Source organism: Protopterus annectens, chromosome 15.part0, assembly GCF_019279795.1.
Source record: "Protopterus annectens isolate FY-2018-M chromosome 15.part0, PAN1.0, whole genome shotgun sequence".
Taxonomy (NCBI): Eukaryota; Metazoa; Chordata; order Ceratodontiformes; family Protopteridae; genus Protopterus; species Protopterus annectens.
In genome coordinates, this window is record NC_056749.1 from 482,493,003 (window position 1) to 482,511,207 (window position 18,205).

At 46.7% G+C, this 18,205-nt stretch overlaps 1 protein-coding gene across 1 annotated transcript in view; it reads right to left on the reverse strand.

Annotated features, from left to right (window-relative positions):
• LOC122789775 (probable global transcription activator SNF2L1) overlaps window positions 1-18,205 on the reverse strand; it is a 2,109,210-nt gene that overhangs the window by 99,433 nt on the left and 1,991,572 nt on the right. The window contains exon 24 of the mRNA XM_044057215.1: window positions 10,979-11,089. Coding sequence (XP_043913150.1) covers window positions 10,979-11,089 — 111 coding nt within the window. The remainder of the gene's footprint in view (window positions 1-10,978; window positions 11,090-18,205) is intronic.

Consider the following 18,205-nt stretch of genomic DNA (forward strand, 5'->3'; position numbering starts at 1 on the left):
AATGACTGGATGGTTTATAAGTGATGTATAATGTTTACAACTACAGTTGCTTCAATGGTGTCTGTGATGTAACCTGTTTGCAACTAAAGTGATAACATTTTGTATGTTTTTCATTTACATAAATGTAAGATTGCCTTTGTCATACATGTAAATTTAATAAAGATGTTTGGAAAAAAAAGAATAATATTATTGGGGTTGTTCCTGATAATGAAGGACACCTCTGAAAAAAATCAACAAAAAAAACAACAAAAACTTGGTAAATGGACATGCTGATCAGAAAACATAAAACTCAACAAAACTTACTCGCAGCTCAAACACCCAGAAGATAAAAGGCCTTTCAGAATGTAAGAATGTAAGTATAGCTGTGTAAGTAAACTTGCTATAACAGCAGATGTTCAAATGATCACTGCTGCAGTAGCCTTAGCTATGTGGGTTATATCCTTCACAGGATGTAACAGCTGGCCAGCTTGCAGAGCTTACGGGCATATTCCACGTGCCCAAAACTAATGGCAGCTTGAGAAGAGCAGAAGAAAATCTATGGTTTGAGTATCAAGCCCTTTAGAATTTTCTTACCAATTGAAACAGGGGGCTAGACCCCTGAAGGATGTCAATGTTAGATAAGTACAGTTCAAGTTATCACCCTAGCAACACACAATTACACAAATATAAGGTGCTGGAGGGAAGGGCTACTGCAGCAGTGATCATTCTAACATCTACTGTTATGGTAAGTTTACTTACACAACTGCATTATGTTCATCATTTGATTAATGCAGTACCCAGAGCTATATGGGTAGATTACTGTAGCTCATACTGACTGGAAGAAGGAAGGAAGAATGAGAGTATAGCAGTCTCTGAGGAATAGCCCTATAAAAGCCTGTGTTAGACCTAGAAAATAAATCTACTTTTAATGCTTTGTAAATGTGTGTACAGAAGACCATATTGCTACTTCTAGAATATTTCTAGACTACCCCTTTCCAAAAGCCTCTGCTGAAGCCAAGGCCCTAGTAGAGTGTGCCTGTGACCCTGCTTGGAATTCACTTGTGGCAGGTATAGCTAAATGAAATAGCATGTGACAATGACTTGGAGATAGTCTGCTTTGACACAAGTTGTCCTTTGTTCTTACCTTGATAAGAAATGAATAACTGATCAGAGTTTCTGAAGGTTTTAGCTAGGTCAGGAAAACACCTGATGATATCTCAGTTGTCTGTGGACATCCAGAATATGAATACTCCTTTCTCCTTTGTTTTAGGTTCTGGAAAGAAATTAGAAAGATGGAGAGCCTGACAAAGTAACTTCAAATTGCACTTATGGTATAAATGAAGAATTGGTTCTCAAAGAAACCGAAATGACATAAGGTTGGCTCATCATAAAAGCTTGCAACTCAGATACTCTTCTTAGATGTCACAGCAATCAGCAACACTGTTTTTGGATACCTGTCCAGAGGATACTATGCAATTCGGATTAAAAGTTTCAGATTGCATGAATCTGACATTGACTGCTGGACCTGTTGGCGTGAATGTTATTTTTAAATAGCACTAATATATACATGGCTCCCTGTCTGATATATCTGTTTTGGCTATCCCTCAAAAAAGGTTCCAAGAGAATGGAAGGAAACGTTTATAATACTTATAATGAAAGGCAATATTAGGAATAGTGTGCAGAATTATCTGCTAGCATTATAGGTACATGTCAGCTGTTGATTGACAAACTGGACCTTAATCAACAAGAGTTTGTATAAAATTGCGTATGTCTTTCACATCTTATTACCTTCCACATAGGACTAGTATAAATCTTGGATCAAGGAATACCTGTGGGTATAATCCACTTAAATTTGGCTAAGGCATTTGACTCTGTTCCCTATAAGGAATGCGAAATTTAAAAATGAGTAGTTTGTCTAGTACGATGGGTAGCAAACTGGTTACAGTGTAGAAATGGTAAAGTAAGAATTACAGATGCCCTAGTGTTGGAGGCCACTACTACTGTGTATATTATGTCAGAAATTCCAACAGAAATGAATATATGGTTAAGCAAGTTTGTGGATGATATAAAAACAGGTGCAATGGTATACAACATAAAGGATCAAGCAGATGTTCAAGAATTTTTGGATAACTTAAATGCCTTTAACATTAACGGAATGAAATGTAATGTGATTCTCTTTGGCAAACACAGCCCTAACTATCCATATACTTTGTATGAATGCGTCCTACCTGACGGAGGAAAAACAGATTTGGGTATTGTGGTTGATATATGCCTTGAGTTTGATGATAATCTTAATTCTGTCATTAGAGAATGTTATTCTAAGAGTTTACAAAGTACCATAAGTAGTAGAGAAGAAAAGGTCTTAATTCGTATATTTAAGGCATTAATAAGGTCACGTATTGAATGTAGACTGGCAGTACAGTTTCCACTGTGTGATTCCTTAAACCTCTTGTATTACATGCACATGGAATATATGCAAATGATCCTTTAAGGACATCGGGTGTTTCAGCAATATGGCAGTTCTGAATACCCATGACTGTTTTTTTTTATAAGTCTGTTATGGACAAATTCTGGCCAAAAAAGCAGAACTGCCATACTGCTGAAACACCTGATGTGCTTAAAGGATAATTTGCATATATCCCATGTGCCTCTAATACAAGAGGTTTAAGGAATCACAAAGATTTTTCTTTTAGTTTTTACTGATTGGTTTGTCTGTGTGTCCTTTTTACTCACTGTTATAGATCAGCAGTATGCATATATATATATATATTAAGATTCAAATTAGTAAGCTAGAAAACACTCAGAGGATATTTACAAGACAAATAATCACTATTAGGCATTTAAATATAAGGACAGATTATACAAATTACTATTACTTTCAATTCCATACAACTTAGTAAGGGGCGATTTTATTTTAATGCATAAACATAATTAACCAACTCCAGAATGAAGGTAACCTTGTATCCTCTATCTTTCTAGACCTCTCCAAAGTTTTTGATACTGTCTCTGATAAATAAACACTTAACAGTTCTAACTGAATTCATTCTAAGCTAATCCACTCTTACCTGGTTCCAAGTCTACTTGTCAGGACGTAAGCAAGCGGTCAAAATGGCAAAACAATCTCTCTCTTCTCCCTATTATTCTAGGGGTTTCCCAAGGCTCCATCTTCGGTCCCCTTCTCTTCAAGCTAACTACATTCATACTGCCACCCTACATGCTGCACTATTACTACATGTTCATGATTCAGCCCTAATCTGTTCTGTCCCTACCCTCCAAGAACTCCAAAAAATAACACAGGAATTCTTCTCAACAGTCAAAACAGCTATCAGGTGCACAGCTCACACTAAACCCAAACAAAACTAAATCAATGCTTTTCACCCCACTAAAGGCTCAGATCTAACTCCTTTTAAAATAGTATCCAGTAATGATACCCCTATTGCACTAGTCCCCCAAACTAAACTTCTAGGAGTCATAAATGATCAAAACATGAAGTTTAACCTACATACTGCCCAAACAATAAAAAAGTTCACAAAAAATTGGAAACCCTATACAGATGCAAAAATTACCTTTCTAACAACACCACAATCACTCTTGCCAGAACCTACCTTGTTTCCATACTTCTCTATGCATCACCCATACTTCATACCGCTCAACTGTACAGATTTCTGCAGAATGTCCACATTTTTGGCCCGTTCCTCATAAAATGTGTGGTTTTCTGGCAAATCATTGGGATGATCTGAGGAGTGAAATCACTAACGAATGACATACATGTGAATTTAAGACTTCAATCCTTCAGAAAATATATACTAAAACAATCTCTTTTACTCTAGCAACTTTCTATGTCTATAACAGCAATATGTAAAAATGTCCCTATTTTTGGGCCTTTGTCCTCCCGTTTTGTCAGGCTTTCTCCAGATTTCTAGCACTGAGAGGTTGAGAGGTATGACACTCTTAATCTCAATAAATGAGACTTAGCCAAAACAGACAAATGCTACAACAAAATAGCAAAGTGTGCAACAGATTTTACCTTTAGGACCCATCACTGTCTAGCCCTCAAACAACTATCATAGCTAGAACTAACAAGCCTGCTCACACTTAACCAGCTTACGTTAGCCCACCAAATAATCTACCAACCTGAGAAAACCCCAGCTCTACGATGCGTGTTAAACCAATACCATAACCAATGCTCACTAAGATCTAATAGCAAATCACTAATGGTCATTTCTAGAAGTAAAAATAATGTAGGTGACTCTCCTTACTCCAGCTATATAGCAAAAATCTGGAACACTATACCACTTAACATCAGAACTACAGCCAACAAATCCATTTTCAAATCCTATTTAGCTAGCTCATGGATATGTAACTGCATCAACCCATGCTAACCTACCTGCACTCCCTTTCATAACACTGCATCCTCTATAAATAAGTAAATCTAAGATGCTTCACCTATAACTATATCACCTACACCCCACAACAAAAGCATTTTTTCCTTAGGAAGCCTGACCTCTTTTTAAAACTAGCTATACTACACTACATACAAGTATATAGGTCCAACATTACTTTTACTAGCACTGTTTCTAAATACTCCCCAGTATCTCCACTATTTTTCCATCTCTCTTATACACTTGACTTCCAGATAGTACCTCAATTCACATAATAATGTTTACATAGTACTATATAATCCAATCACATGGCTACAAAAGAAGCACAGTAATCAACAATCTCTTATGTTTCACTTATTAAACAACCACTACTTACAAATGAATTATGTACAGCTACAATGCAACTCAAGCTATGTTTTACAGATCTCACTAAAGCATCCAATGATAATGTGTTTTAGCTACAACATATTTTATGAAATGTCCTCTCAGTCTCTACTTTTGATTGTCAGATGCTGTATTCACAGTCCTCCTTACATTTATGTTATGAAGTATCTTACATATTTGTGTTACTTGTATTATTGTTAATGGAGCTTTTCTCCCTGGGCCTCCGCTGAAAAAGCGTGACCTGCCAAGATGGATTTTCCCGGTAAACAAACGTAACATAAATAAAATAAAATGTCAGAGTAATGAAGTTACATTGGCAATGCTGGGGGCAGTTTATGAGCCACTCATATATAACCAAAAATCGTCTGAGCCTTGCTGTACAACCTACTTTTAAAACAAATATTAAGAAAAGCTATTTTCACTCCAGAGCTGGTAGACTGGAACACCAATCCAACTAATGAAGGAAGGTCTGCGTTTTGGGATATTTTTAAAAAGTGTCTGAATAAATGGATTGGAGATAAGAGTATATGATCGTGACTTTAGTGATGCAGACTCCTAGAGAGTCCTTCAGGACTTTGAATTTGTATAAACAAATACACTGAATGCTGCTACTTTGTAAATGCAAGTATTGCAGGTTCCATCTGTTTCACATGTTTGTAACTAGTAGTTACGAAAGTTAAGGCTATGTTTGGCTGGGTTCTGATAACTGAGCAGAGGTAGACAGATCATAAACTTCAGCATGTTCAGAAGACATACTGATCCCGTTCTTAGAAACTCAAAGTTTTTATCAAGAGATATTGTAGCTTGTACTCTCCTTTGTTTTGAAAGTTGGGGAAAAACACTGGAAGATTGATAGATTGATTGATGTTCGCTTCTGAAGATACCTTAGGTAGAAAGGATGGATTGATCCTGAGGTAAACCCGATCTGGGTGAACGACCAGATATGGTGGTTTGACACAAAGAGCTTGCAATTCCGACACTCTTTTGGCTGAAGTTATGGCCACCAAAAAGGATGTCTTCCAAGAGAGAAATTTGAGATCAACCGTGGCCGCCGGTTCGAATGGGGGACCAGTCAAGGCCTGCAAGACTAAGGATAAATCCCATGGAGGTACCACCTCTTTGACTGGAGGCCTAAGGAGGAAGGTACCCTTGAGGAAGGTCTTACACAGTTTGGAAGTGATAAGAGGGCCAGACTCTTGCCCCACGTGATAGTATGAGATTGCTGCCAGTTGTACCTTGACTGTGGAAGAACTAGCCCCCTGGTGAAAGAGAGAGGTTAGAAAATCTAGAACCGATGCTATTGCGGCTGTAAAAGGGTCTAAACGACGGTGTTCTGCCCAAATGGTGAAGCGTTTCCACTTACTTCGATAAACCTTCCTGGTAGAAGGCTTGTGAGCTGCTACAAGAATGGCTTTGACAGGTGATGAGATCCCGGGAGTCCTTATGAGGAGTGGAACTGGAGCAACCAAGCCGTCAGCTTGAGGTTGACCAGGTTCGGAGTCGGAAGATCGAGAGGGTGAGAAATGAGATCCGGAAGGGGATCCAGAATCCATGGTGGATACACTAGGTGAGACCATAGGTAAGGGAACCACGTCTGACGAGGCCAGAATGGGGCAATGAGGATCATCTTGCTCCCCAGCTGCCTGGCTTTCTGTAATAATTTCAACATCAGGGGAAGAGGGGGGTAAGCATAAAGCAGACCAGGAGGCCAAGCATGAACTAGAGAGTCTCTCAGGGACTCCCCTGGAGGGGGGATCAGAGCGAAGTAATCGTTGCATTTGGTGTTTGAAGGAGAGGCAAAAAGATCGCAACAAGGTTGCCCCCATCGGGCAAATACTTGCTCTGCAACTTGATGGTTGAGAGACCATTCGTAAGGAGTCAGGATAGTACGACTGAGCCTGTCCGCTAGAATGTTGGACCGTCCCGGAATGTGCGTTGCTATGAGAAAGCGGTTGGTGGAAACCGCTTATTCCCACACTCTCATGGCCTTGCGGCAAAGGGGGTAAGACCTGGTTCCCCCCTGTTTGTTGATGTACCAGACGACCAACATGTTGTCTGTCTGTACTGCAATCGTCCCTACCGGAAGAGAGTTGTGTAGTGCCTGCAATGTCAAAAGCACCACCCTCATCTCTAGGATGTTGATATGCAAAGAGGTCTCTACGTCGTTCCACGTGCCTTGGACTGTCCTGCCTGAAAAATGCCCCCGCCCACCCCCACCCCAGGCGAGAAGCGTCCGTGGTCACTGTGTCGACTGGCGGAGGTAGTGAGAAGGGACGTCCCGTGTGGAGATTGGGAGACTGGAGCCACCACATGAGCGATCTTCTGCAAACCTTGCTTAAGGAAATGGGGTGAGACAGGGGGTTGCGAGACAGGGACCATTGTACCTGGAGGGTCCACTGCAGAACCCTCATGTTCAACCGGGCCAATGGCAGCAGAGGGAATGCAGCCGCCATAGATCCTAGGGCCCTCAGGATCAATTCCGCCGAAGGAGTTTGCAGTTGAAGGATGGCCTGCACGTGCAACATCAGGTTCCGAAGCCAATCTGGTGTCAAGAACGCAAGCATCTGTCTGGAATCCAGTCTCGCCCCTATAAAATCCAACACCTGTGTAGGGATGAGAGAGGATTTGGTCATGTTGATGGTTAATCCTAATAGTGGAGCCAGACTGAGGAAATAATCCCTGCATGAACAAAGTAGATGCCTTGTTGGGGCCATAAGGAGCCAGTCATCCAGGTATGGAAAGACCTGAATTCCCTGGAGTCTCAGGTGGGCCGCTATTATCGCTAGGACCTTGGTGAACATCCTGGGGGCTGAGGTGAGGCCGAAGGGGAGGACCCTGAATTGAAAGTCACTGGCTCCCAGCCGGAAGCGGAGAAACCTCCTGGAACGCCTGTCCACTAGAATGTGATAGTACACATCCTTGAGGTCTATGGAGCACATCCAGTCGTCCTCCCGCAATAAGGGGAGGACGGATTGCAACGTGACCATTCAGAACTTTTCTTTGGGTGCCGCCAGGTTTAGGAGAGAGAGGTCGAGGATGGACCTCAAGCCCCCGTCTTTTTTGGCACCAGAAAGATCCTGGAGTAAAACCCTGATCCGACTTGATCTGGGGGGACGGGCCGGATGGCTCTTTTTTGCAGAAGCTGCTGAATTTCTGCAGCAGCCGCCTCCCTCTGACTGGGTGGAACGTCGGGGAGGCCTCTGATTCTGGGGTTTACTATAAAGGGAATTTGGTAACCTCTGGATATAATACAAAGCACCCAGCGATCCGTTGTTATGGACTCCCACATTGCTAGGTGCCTTGAAACCCCCCCCCCAGCAGAGCAGACAGTGGAGCAGTCGGGTAACCCCTCAGGGGTTCTGCGTGGGCCTCTCAGAGAACGGTTCTCTGGACCCAAAATTCCTGGGACCCCCTCTGCCTCTGGGGCGGCGTCCTCCCTGTCCTCCTCTGCCAGGAGAGGACTGGTTGTCCTGAGCAGACTGGGACTGATGCGATTTTCGGAACCACATCTTCTTCTGACCCTTTTGGTTCTTGGAAAAGGATCTCTGGGGCGCAGAGAAGCGGACTCCGACGACAGACAAGGTCTTCCCGTCTTTCTCGCTCTGGACAAGAGTGTAGCGAATGGTTTTGTCGAACAGTGCAGAACCATCAAAAGGGGCATTTGCGAATGACGCCTTAAAGGGTTCCGAGAAGTCACAGTGACGGAGCCAGGCCTGTCTCCTCATGACAAGCCTGACTCCACCTGCTCTAGCGGCTCCCTCCGTAGCATGAGACAACAGCCGCATAGAGGTGTTAGAGATAGAGTGGAGGGTGGCCATTTGGGAGGAGTACAGATCCTCGTCTCCCTCCGACATGGACCCTGGGGGGGAAGCAGCATATTCCTTAATTAGATCCCGCTGCATCCGAATAACGTGTGCCATGTAGTTCAAGGCCCTCATAGAGAAGGTCGCTGAACTGAAGGCCCACTTCCCAAGACAGTCCATCGCGCGAGACTCCTTGCTCGGAGGATGAACCGTGGGGCTCTCCTGAGCCAACTTTCTTGGTGGCTGCAGCCACCAACATGGCATCCACAGGGGGACCTCTGCTCCAGTGTGATCTCTCTGCAGGGGGGCTCCGGATGCTTGGGGATTGGCTCTACGGTGTCCGGTTCCTTCCAAGCCCTAGAGGATATGAGATCCACCAGGGGGTCGGGTGGAGGGGACACCCAAGAGGTAGATGGTCCTGCCTCAAACGCCTCAAGGAATATGGACTCATCAGAGGAAGCCTTAGGGGCAGACCACCCACCCCTGATTTTGAGCATTTCCATGATGTCTCCAAAGGAGACATACTCGGGGGTTGATCTAGGGGAGCCTTCCCCTTCATCCAAGTCCGTATCTTCGGTGAGACTCTCAGGGGAGTCTATGTGCCTCCTCTTGCACTTTGCCTTGTGAGGAATCTCCTCGGGGGGGCTGTCCGAGGAGTCCTCATGGACTGTATCTTGTTCCACTGGAACTCCTAGAGGCGCTGAGGCAGGCTGCCCAGAGGGCCGGATGAGGGGAGCCAGGACCAGATGAGAAGGAGTGCGGGAGGGAGCCGAAGCCAGGACCGGAGGCCTGGAAGCACTCGACAGTGCCCTCTCCACCGCAGCGAAAGCTGAGGGGGTGCCACTCTCTGACGGATCCGAGATCTGACTCCCACTCGGATCCGAAGCGGGGATCGGACCCAGCGCCGAGAACGTCGGATCCGAAGGACCAGTGTGCTCCGACCGGGATGGAGCCGAAAGCACACCGAATCCCTCGGATCTGAAGCTCGGCCCACGGCTCCGAGAGGTCGGGTCCGACAAACTCGAGGGAGCCGTCGGAGCTGACGTGCCCAGCACGGTCGGCTCCGACCTACCCCCGGATTCAACGTGGCTCGGCTCCGAGCACTCCGAACCGGGAATGCGGGTCGGAGAAAAAGCAATAGGGGTTGAAAAAAGGGGTCGAGCTCCCCCCTGGAGGGGGGGAGGCAAGAGCACTCCCATCTGCATTTGGGCCTGGATGAATCTCCTCATCATCCGGTCCATGTCCGCATCTGACATGCTAAAAGTGGACCTCGAAGAGGCCACCGAGGCAGACCTGGAGTGCCGCCTCGATGACCTCGACGGGGACCGGATCACCTCCTCCTCGGGTCCCGGGGAGAAACAAGGGGATCAGATCCGAGGAGGAAGAGATCGAGAAGACCTGGACGGAGAAGCCCTCTTGGCGGGCTGGGCCGATGAAGAGTCCTTGGCCCGCCGCTTAAGGTGCTTCTCCTGCCGCTTCTCTTTCCTGGACTCCCTATCCTCCGGAGCCGAAGCGGGAGGTTGAGTCCCGGTCGGAGGAAGGGAGGCAGGAGTGACCGCTACCGGGGGGTAGAGAGCACCGAAGTACCAGAGGCCGAAGCAGAGTCTGGGGGCAAAAGGCCCGCCAGAACTAGCTTCGACCTTCGATCCTTGAGTGCCCTGGGGTTGAACGCCACGCAAATCGCGCAACCCGAAGAGAAGTGTTCAACCCCAAGGCACCTAACGCACCGAGTGTGGCCATCAGCCGGTGAAAGCTTGTGACCACACTCGGTGCATTTCGAAAAAATGGCTTTAGGGGCCTCCGACATTACTAAAGTAAAGCACACTCACTAGGCTCCTAACACTCAAATCACACACACGCTACGACCAGCGGGGGAGGGAGGAATATTTTAAATTAAATTTAAGCTGAGAAGCTAAAATAATAATAAGTTTAGTGTTAAGGGTAAACCTACCACGCACACACAATCACTCAATCAGAAAAGAAGAAAGAAAAACTTTTTTCTCACAAAAACGCCAAGCGCTCTGGAATCTAACTGTTGCTTGAAGAGCGGCAAACTAGATCTGAGGTCAGTTAGGGTAGGCAGGGGATTATGGGTAAGGGGAGGAGCTAGGAGCTCGGATCTATGCTATGATAGAAGTTGCTGGCTCGGATATGAGATCGGATCCGTATCCCAAAGGTTGCTGACAAATGAAGTTCCTACTTCAGATCAAAAGTTTGCAAATGGTACCAAGAGAAAGTATGAATGATCAAATGTAACAGGTTGTACCAAAAAAGTTCCAATTATGCGGGGAAAAGAAGCCCACTTCAGGACTCTGCACCCAAATCTAAACGGAAAACAACTCTGCTAGAAAACCAGATGGTGTGCAAAATTTATTTTCACAGAATGGTACTTCACAACATCTTATTTACAATGAAGCAATGAAAACTTACAGATGGGGCTTTTGGACCTCGTTTTTTCTTTTCTGCTCTCTCTTTCTCCTCAATTTCTATATTCTCCTTTTCTATTAGTGATATCAGGGTGTTGCAACGCCTCTGTAGTTCCTGAAAGACAGGAGGAAATAAAATTATTGGATTAGCTATCAGGACAACTCCAGTGCAAGTGCTTCTCTAAAAATTACATCAACAAAAGTTTTCATGTTTTATCATTAAAGGCAAAATGATTCACAGACCTCTTCATCCTTCAACATTATCTGCATAAATTGCTTTACAATGCAGACCATTAATTATTATTTACTGTCAGTGACACCACAGTTCAATATTAACTTTATTTAATGCAAAGTAATTATCTATTTCAAAGTTTAAAACAAACAAACAAAAAAGAAGTTATGTACTCACCATAACGTTTCATCTGAGTAGGTAACTTAATTTGTCAGCAACCTGTGTGTATCGGATCTGACCTGGATCCGAGCCGGCAGCTTTCTAAGCTAGAGATCCGAGCTCCAAGCTCCTCCCCCTTACCTATAATACCCTGCTACCTCATTCCAATCCTCAGATCGTGTTTGCCCACCTATATAACCTCACAATGACACAACAACAACCTAAAGAATCCTAACCTAAGGATTAACAAATGACCTGAAAAACCATCCTAGGGTTCAGGTAATCAAAGAACCAGGTTAGGGGGAAGGAGGGAGGGTCGGTTGCTGACAAATGAAGTTACCTACTCAGATGGAACGTTATGGTGAGTACATAATTTCTTTATCTGAAGTAGGTAACTTCATTTGATCATCAACCTGTGGGACAGAGTACCCAGCTACCAAAAAATTTCGAAGGTCCTCAAGGAAGGATATTCCGCTGCACTGCAGAGCCAAAAGCCGCCCTTCCTCTAGACACTAAATCCAATTTATAGTGAGAGATAAAGGTATGAGAGGATGCCCAAGTAGCCGCAGAGCAAATGACATCCAAGGGAACTCTCGACCGGAATGCAGCAGATGTAGCCATAGAGCGAGTAGAATGAGCATGAACCCCTATAGGCTCTGGCAGGCCAAATAGTTTGTATGTGAGCAGAATGCAATTAGAAATCCATCTGGCCAGAGTCACCTTCGACACTGGCTTACCCAAGAAGGGTTTTGCAAAGGAAACAAAGAGCTGATCAGACTTGCAGAAGGCAGCTGTTCTGTGTAAATAAAAACGGAACTGTCTATGAACATCTAACAAATGAAGTTTGTACTCCCCTTTGTTTTGATAGTTAGGGAAAAAGACTGGGAGATTAAGGGACTGATTGATGTTCGCCTTGGAGGCCACTTTGGGTAGAAAATATGGGTTAGTCCTTAGAGAAACCCTGTCCTTATGGAAAACAAGATACGGGGCTTTAATACAGAGGGCCTGAAGCTCCGACACCCTTCAAGCCGAGGTAATAGCTACCAAAAAGGCAGTTTTCCAGAACAAGAATTTCAAATCAACAGAAGCTGCAGGACCAAAGTTAGATCCTATGGAGGGACGGAGTTCCTAATAAGAGGTCTCAAGAGAAACTTACCTTCCAGAAAAGTCTTACAAATCTTGGTGGGAGCGAGGGGATTGAGATCGTCTCCAATGTGAAAATTTGAGATGGCAGCCATTTGAACCTTTACAGTAGAAGAACTGGCCCCTTGCTGAAAAATATGAGATAGGAAATCGAGCACTGCTGGGATGGGAGCAGTGAAAGGGTCCAAATTCCTATGAGATGCTCAAATGGAAAACCACTTCCATTTACTATTGTAAACCTTCCTGGTAGAAGGCTTATGCGCCGCTACCAGGATAGATCTAACTGCAGACGAGATACCGGGAGTCCTAGCAACTAATGGAACTGGATCAACCAAGCTGAGAGCTTGAGATCGACCAGATTCGGGGGTTTCAATCCCGAAGGATGAGATATCAGATGTGGGATGGGATCCAAGATCCAAAGAGGAGCTATAAGATGAGACCATAGGCACGGGAACCAGGCTTGACGAGGCCAAAATAGGGCTATGAGGATAATCTTGTTCCCCAACCGGCTAGCTTTCTGTAAAAATTTTGTTATCAACGGAAGAGGAAGATAAGCATAAAGAAGACCGGGTGGCCAAGCATGAACTAGAGCGCCTCTGGGGCTTTCCCCCAGAGGGGGAATTAGAGCGAAAAACTCGCTGCACTTCGCGTTGGAAGGCGACGCAAAGAGATTGCAGCAAGGCTGACCCCACTTGCAGAAGATCTGTTTCACTACTAAGGGATTCAGAGACCACTCGTAAGGTGAGAGGATAGTTCGACTCAGTTTGTCCACTAGGATGTTGGACTGACCCGGAAAGTGCGTTGCTAACAGAAAATGGTTGGTGGATATCGCCCAATCCTAAACTCTCATGGCCTCTCGGCAAAGAGGGTAAGACCTGGTCCCCCCCTGTTTGTTGACATACCAGACCACTGACATGTTGTCTGACTGAATCGCAATAGTCCCTTGAGGGAGAAAGGAATGAAGGGCTTGCAATGCTAGAAGCACTGCCCTCATCTCCAGAACATTGATATGCAGAATGGTCTCTGTCTGAGTCCACGTACCTTGGACAGTTCTGCCCGCGTAATGCCCCCCCCACCCAAGGCGAGAAGCATCCGTGGTCACAGTGGCTTGGGGTTGCGGCATAACAAACGATAGTCCTTCCTGAAGCTCTCGAGATTGGAGCCACCACATGAGGGAATTTCTGCAAACTCTGCTGAGAGGAATCGGTAAGTCCAACGGGTGGTGAAGGATGGACCACTGAACCTGCAAAGTCCACTGGAGAACCCCCATGTGCAAGCGAGCTAAGGGCGTGAGATTGATTGCTGCTGCCATGGACCCTAAAGCTCTCAGAACTAACTCCGCTGACGGAGTAGGTGACTGAAGAAGGGCTAAAACGTGTAAGGTCAAACTGCAAAATCTGTCTGATGTCAAGAAGGCCTTAGTCTGAAGCGTGTCTATTCTGGCCCCTATGAACTCCAAGACTTGAAATGGTTGAAGGGATGACTTCTTGAAGTTTATGGTGATCCCCAATTGGGACGCTAGAAGTAGGAAGCAATCCCTGGCTAAGCAGAGTAGATGCCTGGTGGGGGCAGTAAGGAGCCAGTCATCTAGGTAAGGAAAAAAACCTGTATTCCCTGAAGTCTCAAGTGGGCCGCTACAACTGCCATGACCTTGGTGAACACCCTGGGGACTGTGATGAGGCCAAAGGTTAGGACCCTGAACTGGTAATGACTGGCCCCTAGCCGAAAGCGGAGGAACCTCCTGGATCGCCTGTCCATGAGAATGTGATAGTACGCATCCTTGAGGTCTATGGAGCACATCCAGTCCTTCTCCTGCAGCAGGGGCAGAATGGATTGAAGCGTGGCCATCCGGAATTTCTCCTTGGCAATGAAGAGGTTCATTGTTGAAAGGTCGAGGATCGGCCTTAAGTCCCCCGTCTTCTTTGGCACCAAAAAGAACCTGAAGTAATTGCCTAATCTGGATTGGCCTGGGGGGAACGTGCTGGATGGCTCTTTTTTCTAGCAGCTTTTTTACCTCTAAAGCTGCAGCCTCCCTATGACTGGGTGGTACATCGGGGAGGCACCTCGACTGAGGAGGCAGGTTTATGAAAGGGATTGAGTAACATCTGGATATTATTCGAAGCACCCAGCAATCTGTTGTGATGGACTCCCATTGGGCCAAGTGCTTCGAAAAATGCCCCCCGACTGCCTCCAGAGAGGAGAAGTCGCTCAACCCCTCAGGGCTGTTGCGTGGGTCGGTTGGAAAAAGGTTCCCGTGACCCGAACTTTTTCGGCCCCCCTCTGCCTCTGGGCCGGCGTCCACCTTGTCCCCCTCTGCCTCTGAATGAGGAAGGGACCAGAGCGTAATGGGACTGCTGAGACTTCCGGAACCACATCTTCTTTTGTCCTCTCTGGTTCCTGGAAAAGGACCTTTGAGGAGCCGAGAAGCGGACTCCAACGGCAGACAGTGTCTTCCCGTCTTTCTCGCTCTGAACCAATGTGTCGCGGACGATCTTCCCAAACAGGGTAGAACCGTCGAAGGGTGCGTTCGCGAAGGACGCCTTGAAAGGTTCCGCAAAGTCACAAAGCCGGAGCCAGGTGTGGCGCCTTAAGGCGATGCTTGACCCGCTGGCTCTAGCGGCCCCCTCCATGGCATGGGAAAGTAGCAGCATAGACGTGTTTGAAACAGATTTCAGAGTGGCCATGTGAGTCGAGAAAGTCTGTTTGTCCTCGGCCAACATGGACTCAGGGGGAGACTCAGCGTATTCTTTCTCCAGATCCTGCTGAAGTCTAATTACATGGGAAAAATAATTCATCGCCCTTATGGAAAAGGTAGCTAAAGCAAACATTCATTTCCCGATAAGATCCATCGTCCGAGACTCCTTATCAGGGGGATGGATCCTGGGCAAGTTCCTTCTTGGTGGCTGCTGCCACCACCATGGCATCTACCGGGGAACCCTTACTCCAAGCCATCCTATCCACAGGGGGACTAAGAATCCTATCTGGCCTCCTGGGGATTAGCTCTAGAGTGTCCAGTTCCTTCCACGCCTTGGTAGTGATGAGGTCAAATAGGGGGTCAGCCGGAGGGTCACCCAAGAGGTAAACGGGCCTGCGTCGAATGCTTCCAGGAACACCGACTTGTCCGAGGAAGGTTTTTGGGCTGACCACCCCCCCTTTAGGTGAAACATTTCCATAATGTCTCCAAGGGAGACGTCCTTGGGGGGGTGACCTGGGGGAACCTTCCCCTTCCTCCAAATCGGTGTCCTCTGTGAGGGACTCAGGGGAGTCCAAGTGCCTCCTCTTACGCTTACATTTGTGAGGGGCCTCCTCGATGGGATTGTCCGAGGAGGGCACACCAACAGGGTCGTGTTCCGCCAGTGGAACGGGCTGGGGCGTCAACGCAGGCTGTCCCCGGGACTGGATGATGGAAGACAAGCCCAGCTGCAAGGGAGTGGGGGCAGAATCCAAAGAAAGAGCAGAGGGTCTCGAACCTCTCGAGAGGACCATCTCCACCACGTCGAAAGCCGAGGGTGAACCAATCTCTCTAAGCTCCGTGGTTAACACCCTCGGATACGGTTCGGGGATCGGCGTCATAGCTGAAGCGCTCGGACACGAGGGGGAAGTGTGCTCTGACCGAAACTGAGCTGAAGACACACTGGCCCCCTTGGATCCGACGCACGGCTCTCGGCCCCGAGAGCTTGGATCCGAAAAAGGATCTGACAAACTCGAGGGCATGGCTGGCGTTGAGGTAGCGATAACCACTGGCGCCGACTCCCTGACTCAGAGACTCCTCGGATCCGAAACCTGTTAGTGGATCGGAGAAGGAGCTATGGGGGCAAAAAGTGGGGCTGAACTCCCCCCCCGGAGGGGGGGAGGCAGCAGCACTCCCATCTGCAGTTGGGTTTGGAGAAAACGACGCATCATCCAGTCCATATCAGCGTCGGAGAGGCTACGGGTCGACCTAGAGGAGGCCGCCGAAGCTGGCCGAGAGGGTCGCCGCGATGACTTTAAAGATGGTCAGGCCTCCTCCTCCGGCTCCGGTGAGAAGCGTGGAGAGCGAAGCCGACGGGAGGAAGGAGAGCAGCTTGGCAAGCGAGGCCAAGGGGGCTGAGTCGGCCTGCCGCTTGTGGCTTCTGTGCCTCTCTTTCTGCCTCTCTCTTTCCCTCTCTCTCTCTCTTTCTCCCTTTTGCTTTCTCACTCCCTTCTCTCTCTTTTCTTTTTTAGAGTCCCTCTCTCCCTGGGAAGAAGTGGGAGGTTGAGTCCCGGCCAGGGGAGAGGAGACAGCAGGCTGAGCAGTCGCAGCTGCGGCTGTAGCCACCGAGGGAGAGGAGGAGGAAGCTGACTCCGCGGGTAGGAGACCTGCCAGAATCAGCTTATTCCTCCTATCTCTCAGCACCTGGGGGTTAAATGCTGCACAAATTTGGCAGCCCGATGTCAAATGCGGTACTCCCAGGCAGAGGACGCATTGAGTGTGGCCATCCGCTGGGGGAAGCTTAGAAAAGATGGCCTTTGGGGTTTCGGCCATGATTTCTAAACAAAAAACACACACACGTGCCCACACAAACACCTAACGGAAAAGAAGGGGGCCTACTAGGCTTTAAACTACGACGGAACGGTAAATCTCAGGGGTTTAAACTAAGAAATTAAACTATCCACACACACCAAAAAACTAAGATGATTTTGACAAAAAAAACACTTACAACTCGCCTAAACGCTAGGAGCTCGAGAAACTCGTGCTTGACAAAGCCGCAGCAAATGAGATCTGAGGATTGGAAGGAGGTAGCAGGGTGTTATGGGTAAAGGGGAGGAGCTTGGAGCTCGGATCGCTAGCTTGGAAAGCTGCCGGCTCGGATCCAGGTCGGATCCGATACCCACAGGTTCATGATCAAATGAAGTTACCTACATCAGATACAGTGTTTCTGTCTTTGCTGTTCTCATGAAACATGAGCTGTGAATTTCAAGATAGGTAAATGACTGCCAAATGATTTCCATAGTACATACCTAATCAAAGTTATATTAAGCACCCACCAGTAATATCATGTATCTGAAAAGGCACCTCTGAGCATATAAAACAGGTAGGAGTGGTACGGTCTTTTACTAGGATCATGCAAGCAAATTCTTCATGCAATCGTCGGGAAAGAGACACATACATGATGTCATCTGCAGATGTGATTACAAATATGGCAGGCAGTCCTCCTATTCCCTTTATTTATTTTCCTTTTTATTCATCTAGGAAACAAAAACAAACACTAAACTATTACCTCTTAAATCTCCAAAGAGAGGTTATAGAAGGGGAAATCTCACATAAGCGTGCCTCAATACAGAACCGATATGGAGGCACTCATTACAAGCGCTGATGCAAGAATCCATTTATTATCTTCACCACAGCCTTTTTTCTGTTGCGCATACAGTCTTTTTAAGTGGGCTGGTGTTTGGCAGGGTTTTGCTAAACAGTAGACAGTGCCTCTTGATTAGCTCTGTGTTGCCTCTCCATGGTTCTGCAAAAATCAAACAGCCACTGCGGTGGTGGTGCTGCGGTAGCGTTGTCGCCTCACAGTAAGACGTTGTCCTGTTCGATTCTCAGCTAAAGCGTCTTCTGTGTGAAGACATGCATGAATGGGCATACCTTCGTTGAAGGTTGTGCGTCAGGGCTGGCAACTCGGTACGTAAAAATCTACTGACAATCATTAGCGGACCGGAGTTCCGCTGTGGCGACCC